At 41.0% G+C, this 14253-nt stretch overlaps 1 protein-coding gene across 3 annotated transcripts in view; it reads right to left on the bottom strand.

The window, feature by feature from the left end:
- The window catches only part of MYO16 (myosin XVI), a 662110-nt gene that overhangs the window by 156379 nt on the left and 491478 nt on the right, over positions 1–14253 (bottom strand). For all 3 annotated transcript variants that reach the window (XM_059721092.1, XM_059721091.1, XM_059721093.1), the window contains 2 exons: positions 5631–5706; positions 1135–1310 (listed from right to left, as the gene is read on the bottom strand). In XM_059721092.1, coding sequence (XP_059577075.1) covers positions 1135–1310; positions 5631–5706 — 252 coding nt within the window. The remainder of the gene's footprint in view (positions 1–1134; positions 1311–5630; positions 5707–14253) is intronic.

Consider the following 14253-nt stretch of genomic DNA (forward strand, 5'->3'; position numbering starts at 1 on the left):
CAGTGGTAGAACCAGGAGCAGGATAGTAACCCAGTCAGTTGTAATATGCTGCAGACTGTACTTCTTCCCATGGGGAAAGGAATGGGTGGGACAGGGACAGTAAAGAGGAAAGAAACTAAGGAGATGGAAACAGAAGGTGAATTTAATTAAAACAACCACAAAAAAAGGAAGATTCTGGCTTTGATTCAGGAAGAAGGCTGCATCAAATCATGTCTTAATTCTCCACCTAACACTCTAAATCTCCTTTAAGCTCCTCACAGAAATCAAATATATCTTTGCCAAGGAAGTTTTATGCTTGAAAATCACATACCTCTACTAGATTTAAAGAGAAAGTATGCACATCTAGTTCTATCACTCCTAGTATGAGAAGACCATCAATCTTTCTCTACTTCCACAACGAGTATAGCCCTATATTGAATACTTTCCAAAAGACTTGCAATGACTGCATTCATAGCCCACTAATCAAGAGAAACAGAAATGATTAGGAAAAGAAACAAGAAGAGTCTGAGGGAAAAGCTTTTACTGATAATTTGTGTTCACTTTTCTGATTTTTTTGCAGAAACGGGCTTAGCCACACAAGGGGAAAGTTGATATCCTGAACAAGGCCAAAAAGTCTGGGAAGAGAAGATAATTAAACTACAGGAGGGAGTGTAAGCCCATTTTTGAATTACGTGTCTCTTCCATTTTAGAGATCATACTGCCAGTAAATTATAATCCACAATGTAATTTACATGCAGCTTTAATAGGAGGCTAGTATTCCACAAATTGAGTTTATCCCTCTAGATTTTTCTGTCCCTTAAGTTTTCTGTTCATTTCAAAGGCAGCTAAACAGTTGAAGCAGAAAGTATTCCCCATGCAGCTAATAAAATTAGTAATAGTGTGTGCACTACTGTATGGGATTGAGAAGAGTGGATTTCAGAGATCCTTTAATCAATAGTGCTGATGTATAGTTCCCTTAGCTGTGCTGCAATTAAAATAGTGTGATTGATTATTTCAATGTGTAAGTCAAAATTAAAGTACTGCACATGCCATAGAATATAAGAAGCATTCTGAAATGCTCAGATGTCTTTAACATTTTGGTAATTGAGAAAAGACTGATTCTTTAAGGGGAAAAAAAGAGTTCTAAATTCTTACCTTACTCAGCTCTGTGTATTTCTTTGCTTCTCCACTTGTGTAGGTTATTGAAGGTTTCTTACTGAGCAAGGCTGCTTTGGACCCTCTAATTTTAAGTGAATGATATGGAGGGACAAGGGAGCCTGTCTGTGTCAGTTTGGACTGGAACAACTGATTGATGACTACATTTTCACTAGCTGGGAGAAAAAAAAATGCATAGAGATAAAATACAGGTGGGAAAATTATACACACAGTGCTTGAAAGGAACAAGACACACAGTGGGAGACAGCATTAAACAAGAGGAGGCTTAAACTACTTCAGATGAACAGCCTATTAAATTTTTCTTTTATGCATTGTTAGTTATTCTGTTGCAAGTCCAGTAGCATTCAATTATCCAACAATGGCAGCCATCAGCAACTTTTTTTTAATTATTTATTTACTCAAGTTAAAATGTACTTAAATTGACTAGAATGGGGCAGTGAGCAATATAAATCACATCCAGTGTTACAGGTCTGTGTAAACCTCAGAGCTTAGGTTATGATTACTTGTGCATATTTTCTTTTGATACTGGCATACTATTTAGTTACTTAGGGCTGAAACCTATTTTGCCTTTATGCACCTAAGTGGCTCTTGCATAGCTATATAACTGCAGTTCCTAGCATTTATATTTGTTGCTTTTACATACTATTCCCACTATTCATGCACCCCCAGGTATGTAAGTAACTGCCTGAAGCAAAATGGAGGCCCTCCCAGAGGTTGCAACAGTTGCCCACACTGTCCCAAGCTCCCTCATCCAGCAAGGGTTTGAACCTGCATCCCACCTTTCCAAGGAGGTGTGATGACTACAAGGTCATGGTATAAACACTGCCCAGAGCATTTTACAGCCCTCCTCCAGCAGCTGACCCATGGGGCAGCCAAGAGAAAAGCTATGAGGGGGAAAGAAGAGCAGCTTAAGGCAGAGGGAGTGCATGTCTGAGAGAGTCACTGCTTTAGAAGGGAGGGGGGCACTGGGATCTGTCCCTTGCCCCAAGGACTTTTCTGCATCTTGCATTTAAAATTCATTGCATAAAACAAATAGCAGTGGGGTAGTTTCTGCCACATTGCAGCCAGAATGCATGGCCCTTTCCCTTCGAAAAGGGATATGTGGGTTGAAATCCCTGATGCTGAGGAGGACCTAGAACTCAGGTGAACTGGGTGAATGTTCAGGCAGGTCTAATATGAGAAAACAGAAAATGACTTTGTAACCAATTATTAAGGTAGTGTAAGTGTTTCTGTAAGAGAGACCTAGTTCAAGATTTTAGCATTACAAGCAAATAGTTTACATTTTAACTTACGTTGTAGTTTGGAATTTCTCTACATACTCACCTGCTAATAGTTACTGAGACTCCACATGAGACTCTTTACTGCACAGTAGAGCTAATTACTGCGCCGTAATTGTCTGCATCTACATGTGCAGACACTTATGGCACAGTGATTGGCTATAAATACGAGTAAATGTGCTACCTGCAAATGCAAATAGCAAATTTACTGGAGATTACTTACTGTGGAGTAGCACATGTGTAGATGCCTGAGCAAATGGGCTCCCAGTCAGCTGGGCAGCAGGGCGCGGTAGATTGCTCCCTGCCCCCAGGAGCTGCCTGCTGCCATGGCAGGCTTTGCCATTGGAGCCTAGACAGGCACAATGTTCTCCTGCCCCAGAAGCATCCTTATCTTCCTGCCCGAGTCCCATGGTCATGGGATCAGGTATGGGAGATCCTTCTCTCTCAGCACTGGTCCTGTAACCACAGAGCTGGCGCTAGTGGAGAAGGATCTCTCAGCCTGGGCCCCACGAACACAGAGCAGGGGCTGGGAGCTCCCATCTGTTGGGGTAGGGGGTTGTCCCCACCCAGGCTCTGGTGGCAGAGCCCACCTCAGCAGCAGGCAGCTTCTACCATGTAGGGGATGCCTAGAGCTTGCCCTGGCTGCTGAAGGATCCTGTTGCAGGGCCACAGGGAGTGGGACTAGTCTGCTGCTAGGAGCAGCAAATCTGCCTCCATGCCCCTGCTCATCTAGACATATGCTCATTAGCATTTACTCTCAAGCAGTTTACTCAAGAGTAAACTGGTCCCACATTATTTGCATGTGTCGATGTGCCCACCAATTCCCTTCTTTCCTGGTTTTTATTTAATTGTATTTAAAATCTCCTTTTCAGATAGTATGGAATAGTGTTATATTTCCTATTATTATTATTGTTAATGTTAATAACAACAACTACTACTACTACTTGTACTGAAGTAGCACATTGGAAGTGTCAATGAAGATCAAGGGCCTACTGCAGTAAACACTATATAAACATATTTTCAACAAACAAATAATAAATTATCCAGGGCTTCACCTGGAATACTGTTTCCAGTTCTGAGCACTGCACTTAAAGATGTAGACATATTGGAAGCAGTCCAGAAAAGAGCAAAGGTAATGATCAGAAGTCTAGAAAACATGGCATATGAGGAAAGGCTAGAAGTATAACGATTACTTTGTTTGAAGAAAAGAAGGTTGATAGAGAATTTAATAACAGTCTTCAAATACAAAAGGATATCAGCCAGTTGTCCTCTGTTTCTCCTGAAGATAGAATACCGGCCTTAACTTGCAACAAGGAAGGTTTAGGTTAAATATAAAGCAGACTATTCTAACTATGAGTGTGGTAAAACACTTGGATGGATTACCTAGAGAGATTACAGAATTCCAAAAATCATATGTTTTTAACTACTGGTAAAGAAACATTTGTTTGGGATGATTTAGATAGAAATGTTCCTATCTTGAATAGGGGATTGGACTATATGACCTCCTGAGGTCCCTTCTAGCCCTAACTTTCTAAGATTCTACAAAGATACATGTTTGAATCCTCTCAGTTTTAGGAGGACTAGCTTTAGATTTCACAACTAGAACATTCAGTCCAAGGTACTGCAGTTAATACTGAATTTAAGGCCACTGTCTGTAAGGTAGGTACCTCCACTCTGGGCGCGCTGTATCGCAAGATGATGGAGTGTACGTATGAGCTGTCTAGTGTTAAGTACTTCAGATTTAAGGAGGAACAGGAATTCAAAGAAATCCTTGTGACCGTTATTTCCTTCCATCTGGATAAAAGTGTCTTTCTACTCAGCACCTAGGTGCTCTAGGTCACCCTTGTGAGGTATGTAGGTCTCCTCAGTCATTTTCCTAATCTGCTAACCCTGCTGAACTGTATCACTTCCTTAGGGCAAGGGGCCAAATTTTTAGGCACAGCAATGCTTAAGGCAGATGCCTACAATATTGATTTTAATTTCTCTCATAGGCTCTTAAGTCATATAAATGTTTTAGTTTACACTTGGTCCTATTCAATTAATTATGTCTATTGCTATTTGACTTTTTAATTATACATACAGTATTAACATTCACATTCAACATTATGAAAGACCTTATATCATATTTCAAATCCCATTTTCCCTTTATAATGACTATATGCTTAATTCTCTAACACAGAAATGAAAAGCCAAGATGACAACATATAAAAAATAAATAATACTTTTGGGAAAATACGAGATTGATATGACTGACACTGTGTAATAGATTATCATAAATAACTGGAAAGAATAGAAACATTATAATACACAAATAAGTTCAGACAAGTGAGAGCTAAACTATTTCTGAAACTATAATCAATAGGAATATATTCAAGATCAATTTTTTTATTTAATTCTTTATCCATAGTATTATAGTGTTTGCTTTTAAAACGCATCAATGATTTTACTGGGTAGTTTGGCTAATTTCACAGTAAAATTGCTGGAACGCCAATAAAATTGTAACAGCACTGCTGATTCTGAAGACAAATATGACCTCAGAAAGACCTCTATTTCTGTGGAAAGAAATATAAATATACAATATATATGATATATTAGTTAGAATAGTCTGCAGTGTTCGGGGGTGGAGGGAAACCTCTGTGGGAAGACGAACTATAATTTCCCTAAGGAAAGTATTTTTTTGCTACAAAGAGTAAATATAAGATCATAGGTTTTTTATTACCTGATTTTGAATAATTAATAAACAAACAAGGATGAATACATAGTTATTTTTAGACATACAGCTGTAAGACAGGTACACTGAATCAAATTTATAGATTGCTTTACATGCCCAGGATATTTGCAGCTATTTACAAAAGCACCCACACAAAACTCCCATTTTTAGTAGCTGCACCTAAGTAATGAAATATATTCTGCTTTGAAAACCTTATTTTCATTAGTCTTTACAAAAGTATAACTATTTAATGTAAAAAATCTTAGTCAATACCATTTAGAGGTATTTTATATTTATACAAGTTAAACATTTTTTAGAATATAAATGTTAATAAGAAGATGGTGATGAGGGTGCTGGTGATGATGATTTCAGGCATTTAAAATAAATGCAGATTTCAATTATTTCCATGAGTATGGTAATGATTACAAAATATAAGGCATAATGTGGCACTCCCCACAAAATATCCAAAAAACAAAACCACCACTTACTTTTCATTACAAATAGGAGATTTTGTGAAAGGGAATCTTTGTTTTTCACAATTGCTCCAGCAATTTCATAAGTCACCTGCAATAAATTATAATAATAATATTAGTAAAGATTAAGACCTCTATATCAAGCATTTTAGCTACAAAATACATGTTAAAGACATTCTTTGTACGCAAACCAAATTCCAACTGAATATATCCTGTGTCTAGCATTTTCCTAATACAATATTGACTAGGAAAGTGTGCAAAAATGTAGTCAAACTGACTTTGAAATTTAACATTTACTACTATTTTGAATTTTGGCATCAACCATTTCCTTGTTTCTCATTTGACAAAATCAGATCAGTACTAGGGATGGCTAGAAAACTAGTTTTGTTTAAAAAAAATGCAGTGTCAATATTTGTCTCCATTAGGATGTAGAATTAAAGTTAGACTTTAAAAAAATGCTAACAAGCAATGCATTAAACCCCTTCTTCCAACACATGAAATGGTTTGGTGGGTAGGGTGTCAACTGTAGTGGTGGAAGACCCAATTCAAGTTTTTAGTCTGACTGATTTGCCTCATGAATCAAGTGAGTAGTCTGACCTCCAGACTAATGGGCATTCTTGAGTGAAGCACTCTCAGTCTCTCCCATTGAAATTGGTCCGTTGTCCACTAAATATTCAGTTGGCTAGTAAGTGTGCGGGCTTGACTTTCTAACCCAGTAGTTAAGTTGTTGTTCACCTAAAATGTAGAAGATACAGGTCTTCTATTCTGGGTCAAGATTTTTTTTTCATTTTTAATCAAAACAGCTTTGATAAATAGGAATGTTCTAAGCTTTAAAATCTCATGGAGAGATGCAGAGTTATTCTGCAGACTCACCAGTTAGCCAGAGTAAGTTAGACTCACAGAACTAGTCTTAGTAGCCACATCAACTAGTTTTAATATCTGCTGAAGCTAGTGGGACAGACAAGAAGTTATTTAGGGATAAACAATGGGCATTTTTACACATGCATGCACCGCATACAGCTGTATAAGCAGTGAAATGTATGTCAGCATGCATTAAATGGCGGTGGTCCGCTTTTGATCTAAAATACATTGAAGGTATTTTAGTTCAAAAGCACATTGCTGCCATTTTCTCCACACTGACATGCATTTCACCACTAATACAACTGTACACATTGCAGTGTGGTGTGAGTCAGCTCGTTTGCGGAGCAGACACAATTAATGGAGTCAGCTCCGACGCATCACATCCCTGGTGTGTCGCAGTGCAAAAAAGTATGTGCATAAATGCCTAACAAGAATGCATAAGATATGAGGGGAAACTGAGCCAAGCATATACAAATAAATAATTGAAGAGTAAATTTTGTTTGTTGTGTTCTTCTTTACTTGTCACATGTTTAAAATACAAAAGAAAAAAATCTATGCTGCAAAATAAAAATGCTCACCAGAAAAAAAGAAATATTTAATTGTGTCTGAACACCGCATGATGTGGAAGCATGACAGATCTCTAGTAGCATAGACATTTGTTACCTCCTAGCAGGACTACAGCAATGTATTCTACCTAGGCATGAAACTGTAATTCTTTAGAAAACTAGTTAGTATAAGAGCATTTTTCCTATACAACAAAAGTTACTGCAAACACTTTTCTTCTGCTCACAATATTGGCTCTCCATAGAACATCACATTTAAGAGCTTGGTTCTAAACTTCAAGGACCTTAATAGCTTAAGTCAAAGATCTTAAAAAACTCCACCTAAAACACTAAGATGGGGACTCCACTCAGCTCCATGCATTTGTCTATTTTAAGGAGAAAAGTTTGTCTGTGCAAGACACAAAGCCTTATTAGGACCTGTCCACAATGACAGGAACTCCTGCAGGATCCATTCTGTTAGCAAAACGCACTTATTTGATGGAGACTTCAACAACTAATAATATCCAACACCTCCGCTTCCTTCTCCCCCCCCCAAAGAAAAACAAAATACAAACTCAAAACACAGCTAAATACAATTAAAAGCATAAGAAGTACCATATTGGGTGAGACCAATGGCTTGTCTAGCCCAGTAATCTGTTCCTGACAGTGGCAGGGGTGGATGCTATAGAGGGAATGTATCCCCTATTCAATACCCTTCCTGGCATCCACCATTTTTGGTTTAGAGATGCCAGAGGAAACATCTCCAACTGTTTTGTTCAATAGCCATCAATAGATAGATCTATCATCCCTAAATGTATTTGTTCCCTTTGGGCGCGTCTACATGAGATGTGTTCATGTGCATTAACGTAGTTTAATGCTCATTAAAGGTGCATGTCTACACATTCATGTCCTTAATGAGCATTAAAATGGCAAATATAGGCTAATTGTGCCTAAATGTAATACCTGCAAATGCATGATTTAAGCATGGTTAGTTAAAGCAAGTTAGTGGTCATGTAGACATGACCTAGCACTAACTCCTGGCTGGCTGCCTCTCATCCCCCAGGGCTGGGCTGTTCTCTGACAGCCCCTAGCTACAGCCTATAAAAGCCAAAAGCCATTTTGTGCCTCAGGGCTCATGTACCAAGAGCCTGGACAAGACTGCTGATCTGTGCAGGAGCCCAGCAGGCCCCGTGTGCCCTCCTGGAGATGTCTCTGTCTGACCTGCCCCCTTCCAGAGCTGCTGCTTGGCCACAGGTAAGTGTTGTAAAGGGCTACAGCTTGCTGCACCCCTTGCCCAGCCCAGAGATTACCCCAGCGCTGATGCCTGGCTGTCTCTGACAATAAAGCCAGCACCTGATCCCTGCTGCTGCTCACCCCCACCTGTCTCCTGTGCTTGCAGAAATTGTGGTGAAGTGCCTCTGCAGCATGGCTTCTAGTCCCTGGCCATGCTTCTGCTCTGGGCACTGCTGACAGAGATAGCCATGCAGAGGCCCAGAGGTCTGGTGCAGGACGACTATGTTGTCGTTCATCCCCCTGTCAAGCTCCGGCCCCATTCACATGTTCACGCCCATGCCAACTACCAGGGTCCCCAACTGGACCCAGGAGAAGGTGGGTGATTTCGTGGTGCTCTGGGCTAGGGCCATGCCAATGTGCAGAAGCAGTTCACAGGATGGAAGCTCAAAGGCCCACATTTATGAGGCCCTGTCAGGCAAGATGCAGGAGTGAGGGCACTCTCAGTCAGCATGGCATATAAAGGTCAAAGTCTTGTAGGCTCAGTAGATGGCCATGACCGGTTTCAATCGTCAGTCTGGTCATGCCCAAAAGTCCATGCCCTTTATGTGGGAGCTAATGTTGGTGCCCTGGGAGCCAGGCCACACCCCTGTGAGTGCCATCAGCAGGGGTTGCCTGCCCAAGCCCCTGCCCTGCCCTGACACTTCCGGTGACATGTGACTGGAGGAGGTGACCTCAGGCCTTCAGTACCCTGCCCTACCCTCCTGCCTGGCTGCTGCATCCACTGGCAGATTGGAGAGACTGGCTCAGTGGCTGCTCCACCCTTGGCGTAGCCCCAGACACCAGCACAAGGAGTGGCCAGCCAGTACCAGTTCCTCCCTGAAGGGTGCCCTGGCCAGGTGATAGCCTGCCGCACACTGTGGGCCATAGATACTGGACGTAGCCAAACACCGTCACTGGTGGAGAGGCCTACGCCAAGCTGCCAGCCCTGGACACATGGTAAGTCCTGCACTGGGGGAGGTGAAAGACCCTCCCAGTTCTGCCCCTGCCCCCACTCCCTGCCTGGCCCACCTGCAGTCCCCTGGCTGTAGGTTTCCCCTCCCACAGCATGCAAACAGGCAAAACACAGTTCAGAATTTTATTGACGTGTCCCCACAGTTAGGTGGGCACAGGCCTCTCACATGCCAAGGAAGGCATCAATGCCAGCAGTGATGTCCTTCTTGGCAGATGGGGGCAGGAACATGTAACACTGTGACAGGTAGCCCTCCAGGTGGCAGTGGAGGTTATGGGGTAGCTCAAGCTTGCTGCCTGCACTGTTGTAGTACAGGGTCCCAAACCAGAAGTGCAAGTATGCCTGGGGCACCAGGAGGATCAGCCACAGCATGGGGTAGTGGATTGGGCACCCCTCAACCTGCACAAACAGCTCATCGTGCACCTTCCAGGCCACACATGGTAGGGACATGCTTGGGGTGCAGCAGTGGTTCAGGGAGGGTCCTGGCTCCAGGGTGCTTCTCTGGAGAGGCTCCCTCTGCAGAGGGTGGGGGTATTGGCAGACCCTTGCCTCAGTTGTCTGGAGTCCCATGTTCCCCAAACCTGGGTGCCATGGCCTGGGCAGCAGAGCTTTTGGCCTGCAGAGAGAAGAGCAGAAGAGTGGGGTTTGGAGCCATGGCAGTGGGTGTTGCCAGCAGCCTGGTCTGTCCTGCCCTGAGAAGAGGGTGGGGGAGGCAGGCTGCCCTGATGGAAAATGCCCTGGTGAAAAATATGTAGGAGAAACCAAATAACAACTGTGGACCAGAATGAAAGGACACTAAAAATCCATCAAAGACAAAAATATCCAACTGCCTGTGGGTGCCAACTTCTCACAAGACAATCACTCCCTCTCCGATCCCTCAGTTCTAATCCTCAAAGGGAACTTACAAAACACCTCTCATAGATGAGCCTATGAACTTCACTTTGTAAATCTACTGGATACAAAAAATCATGGACTTAATATAGACATTGGATTTATGACACATTACAACCTGCCTGGCATCTGACTCACGAGGTCACCTGCCCCAAGCTGACCACTTGCATTCCCCTCCCTCCACCCTCCCCTCCTATCTCTACCCTTTGTCTTCCAAACTTCCACTCATTTGCTTTTACCTTCTTTTCTACCTTGGAGAACTCATAACAGCAGTAGAGTCTCTCAATGCCTGAAGAAGGGTGGTTATGCCTGAAAGCTTGTAAACATTTTTTTTCCAACTATTTAGTTGGTCTGATAAAAAAATATCACATGTACTCAAGAACCTTGCATGCTAGCGCAGCATAGAGCAGGAGACAGTGATGAAACTTGTGGAATCAGAAAAAATAAATGCCTTAAACTTTGATCATTTGAGTTATAAGATGACATAACCACTTTGTGAAGAATTGCTGGCTCTGTACAGTAGAAGAGATAAGGGAAAGTGTTTGTTCTTTGTAACTCCTCTGCAACTGCTTCGCTCACCATGGCCTTGAAGATAGCAAAAAGTATGTACAACTCTGATTTCGAGGCGCAAGAAGGAGGTTTGTGAACTAACCTCGCCTCCCCCATAAGTTCCCATCCTGATAACAGCAAAGAAATAATGAAGTAATGTTTATAGCTGCTTTTCTAGCTAATTTCACTATATGATCACGTGAGTTGTAAGCAACTGTTAAAAAGTATAGAAGCCTCCTGATTTTGCTCTTGGGGGGGAACCCCTTCCAAGTGCTTGGGAGATCCATGTCAGTTTGGGGTTCTCCCTACAGCTGTAGTTTCTTTTGAATAAAAGCTTCTGCTGACCTGACCCAAAAGTATGCTGCGTGTGTTTCCACGACAAACATTAACTTCCCTCATTTATGAGTGAGTCTATCCTGAAGCCTCTCTCTCTTTGTTGGTGAGAAAATTGAGTCCAAAGTGGTAGCATTAGCATTGGTACTGAATTCTTAACAAATATATGTGTATTCAAATTTCCACACATAATTCTGCATTGCTGTAAGATATTACAGGTGTGTAGGAATGTTAAAAAAGATTATGATTAGATGCTACACCATGAATAAGGCTGGAACCAAGGCCTATATAAAAATATATATTCAGTACAAACAAGCAAAAAAAGGTTTTGCGTAAATCACTCAAGACCTGAAATCTCAGTTTCAAACTTGACCTTAATACTTATAACTCTAAAGATGATGTCAAATAAACAATGCCAACAAATGAAGCACAGAAGTGCCTAGTTCTTAGGCACCCTACTCATGGAGTAGAATGCATGTAGAACCACATTAGGAGCCTACACTCCCTATTTAACGCATGGAGAATTAGGTGGTTCAGAAAGATCCAAAACAGCTAGTACGTGAGCAAGGAGCTGCCACTTAAACTTTGCTGAACCCAAGGTTGTGTCTTTGTGCTAAGGTACCAGATTCATGCCCTTCACTTGGAATTCATAGATCCTGAAATCAAGTGCTTACAACCAGTCCTTCAGCCACTAAAGCAGGGGTCGCACTTAGCAGCTGGTGATGAGCAAACTTCAGTGTAGTGAAGGGACAGCCAAGATGGCTCAGATACCAAAAGAGATCTAGCTGCAGCAGCTAGCAGTGCTAGGTTAGCTAATTTACTCTGTCATATAGAGAGCTCTGTCATATAAAGTGCTGCTATTGTTATAGTGCTACCAGTACTGCAACATAGAGTAAGTCCCCCTAGATACAGAGAGTGTCCTTGAAGTGTGACTTCCCAGAAGACAGTCTGATGAGGCCAGCAGACACTTCAGGTGGCAAAACAGGAACAGATTAGGTACTGTTACTTCTTACTGTACATAGTTGCATATAAGTTTATGTATGTAATATAGAGTTGCTCCACACCACAAGCCTCCAGATATTACAGGTACAGAAGCTAACTTGGGTTTCTGTATATTGCAATGTACACAGCAGAGACAGCAGCTAGACTCTAGACTTCCCCAGGAAGTGGGAGACCTAGGTGTATTTTTCTTTAGCTGAAGTGATGCTGATGAGGGTGCACATCTCCTACCTATCAAAACTGTTCTATCTGCCATGTCATAAAGGTTGGAGAAACTCTCAATTCCTCCTGATGAAGCTGTGCTACTGTGTAGAAAAATATTCAAGATTCTTATGTGTCATATAATGGCTGTTTAATGTCATTGACAAAAACAGTCCTACCAGGAGAGATAAGGACCAGGGACTCCCCTGTTACAGATGAGTGCTCTAGCTAGATTATTTCAAAGCAATGCTCCTTCTTACAGTCTTCCTCTAGCCACACTGAATTTTGAATTAATTGCTGCATAGTGGCATAGCTTCAAAGGGAAGAATGGAAAATGTACCCTACCCACCTTCAAGCTAGAATAACCCAGTGGTTAGTGTAGTCTTCTGTGAAAAGGTAGGAAATGTTTGACTTCTGTGAAGTTGAGAAGATAACTGAAACCAGACCTTTCAGCTCCTGGGCAAATACCTAACCACTAGATTATTATATGTGAGATTATAATATCCAACAATTGAAATCTTCCACTGCATTATTTGGGGAGCCTGACCTTGATAGTGTGTATTGGGCCCACTCTAAAAGTGCCTATTGAATTTGATCCGTTAGGGGACTTGTGCCTGCTCTTGGATGCTGATTGGCCTGAGACATGACATAAGTGCTAAGCTATTCAGGTGGGGGCAGTTGTGGTCAAGTGCAGAAGTAGAACTCTAGGCACATAACAAATTTAAAGCCAGACAGAGGTGATTTTTAGCCTTCTCAAAAGTTAGGGAGCAGCTAAGCAGGGGCCTTCATAGGTTGACACTTTGGACTCTGGCACCTGGGTCCTGTATAAGTCCTGCTTTAGGCCTTTATTGAATCTACTCCCTATCTCCCTTAGGCACTTTTGAAAATTTTATCCTTCACCTAAGCACTTTTAATAATGCATTATGGCTGTAAACATATAATTAAGATTAGTAATACTAATCAGCATTAAACTGTTTCAGTAAGGCCATTTGACAATTACACAGGAAAAAAGATTAAATTACTTGAATCCATATAATATGTTACATTAATTACATCATTTGACAATTACTGCATATGACATCTGTCAGAAAAAAGTATGACAATTGAATAGATTTTTTTTCCATGACAGATGCATTACTATGCAATTTTCTAATGGCATCTATTATGAACATGCAACATAGTAAACTCTTAGGATAATTTAAGTACACTATTAAGTACTTTAGTGCACTTGAAGTAAATGTTCTACCTTACTTTCCATAAAAGATAATTAACAGAACTTATGCTACAAAATCCATAACAGCAATTCTTGATTGAGTGTCTTAGGCTTTAACAATTTTAGATAAAAAAGAGCTACTATCAGTGGTAACAGTAGATAAATATAGCATAAGGAGGGAATACATTGTGAATAAGTGTCTACACTGAAGTAAAAAGACACAGGGAACCTGAGGTATGCTATAATTATTTTTATAATATCTCAAATATCTGATAGAAAACACAAAATAGTTCATATAAATTTTTCTCCCTTATACCTCTGCTGTAGTAGAAGTGGTCAGTTAAAACATTGCTTGAAGACTTGAAACATTGAACAGACATGAAATTTACTGTCTCAATCCACAAGTAACAAAAAGATGTTCTTCAGGTTGCCAGCCATGTAAATTCAACCTTTCACACTGTCACTAATGCTACTCCTGAATGTTAATTTCTCCACTTCTCTCACACTTCTTGTGCACTTTCTTCCATGCCACACTTTACACATGAAATAGCAACCCTAATTTAAGCTCATTCCCATCTCTTCTCCTCTCTTTCTTCCTCAACCTCTGCTGCAATGCCTACAAGAAAATATTAAGCAGCAGCTAGGTGGGCTGATATTTAAAAACAATTGTAAATGATTCATAATGAAAATGTACACATAGTTAGCTTCTGTAATTGTATGGCCCTGTTATCTTAACATCTGCTTAACTTTCACATTTCCCTCTTATTAATTAAGTTAATTTAGTGCATATTGGCTTAAATTCTTGTT

This window comes from Alligator mississippiensis, chromosome 1, assembly GCF_030867095.1.
Source record: "Alligator mississippiensis isolate rAllMis1 chromosome 1, rAllMis1, whole genome shotgun sequence".
NCBI lineage: Eukaryota > Metazoa > Chordata > Crocodylia > Alligatoridae > Alligator > Alligator mississippiensis.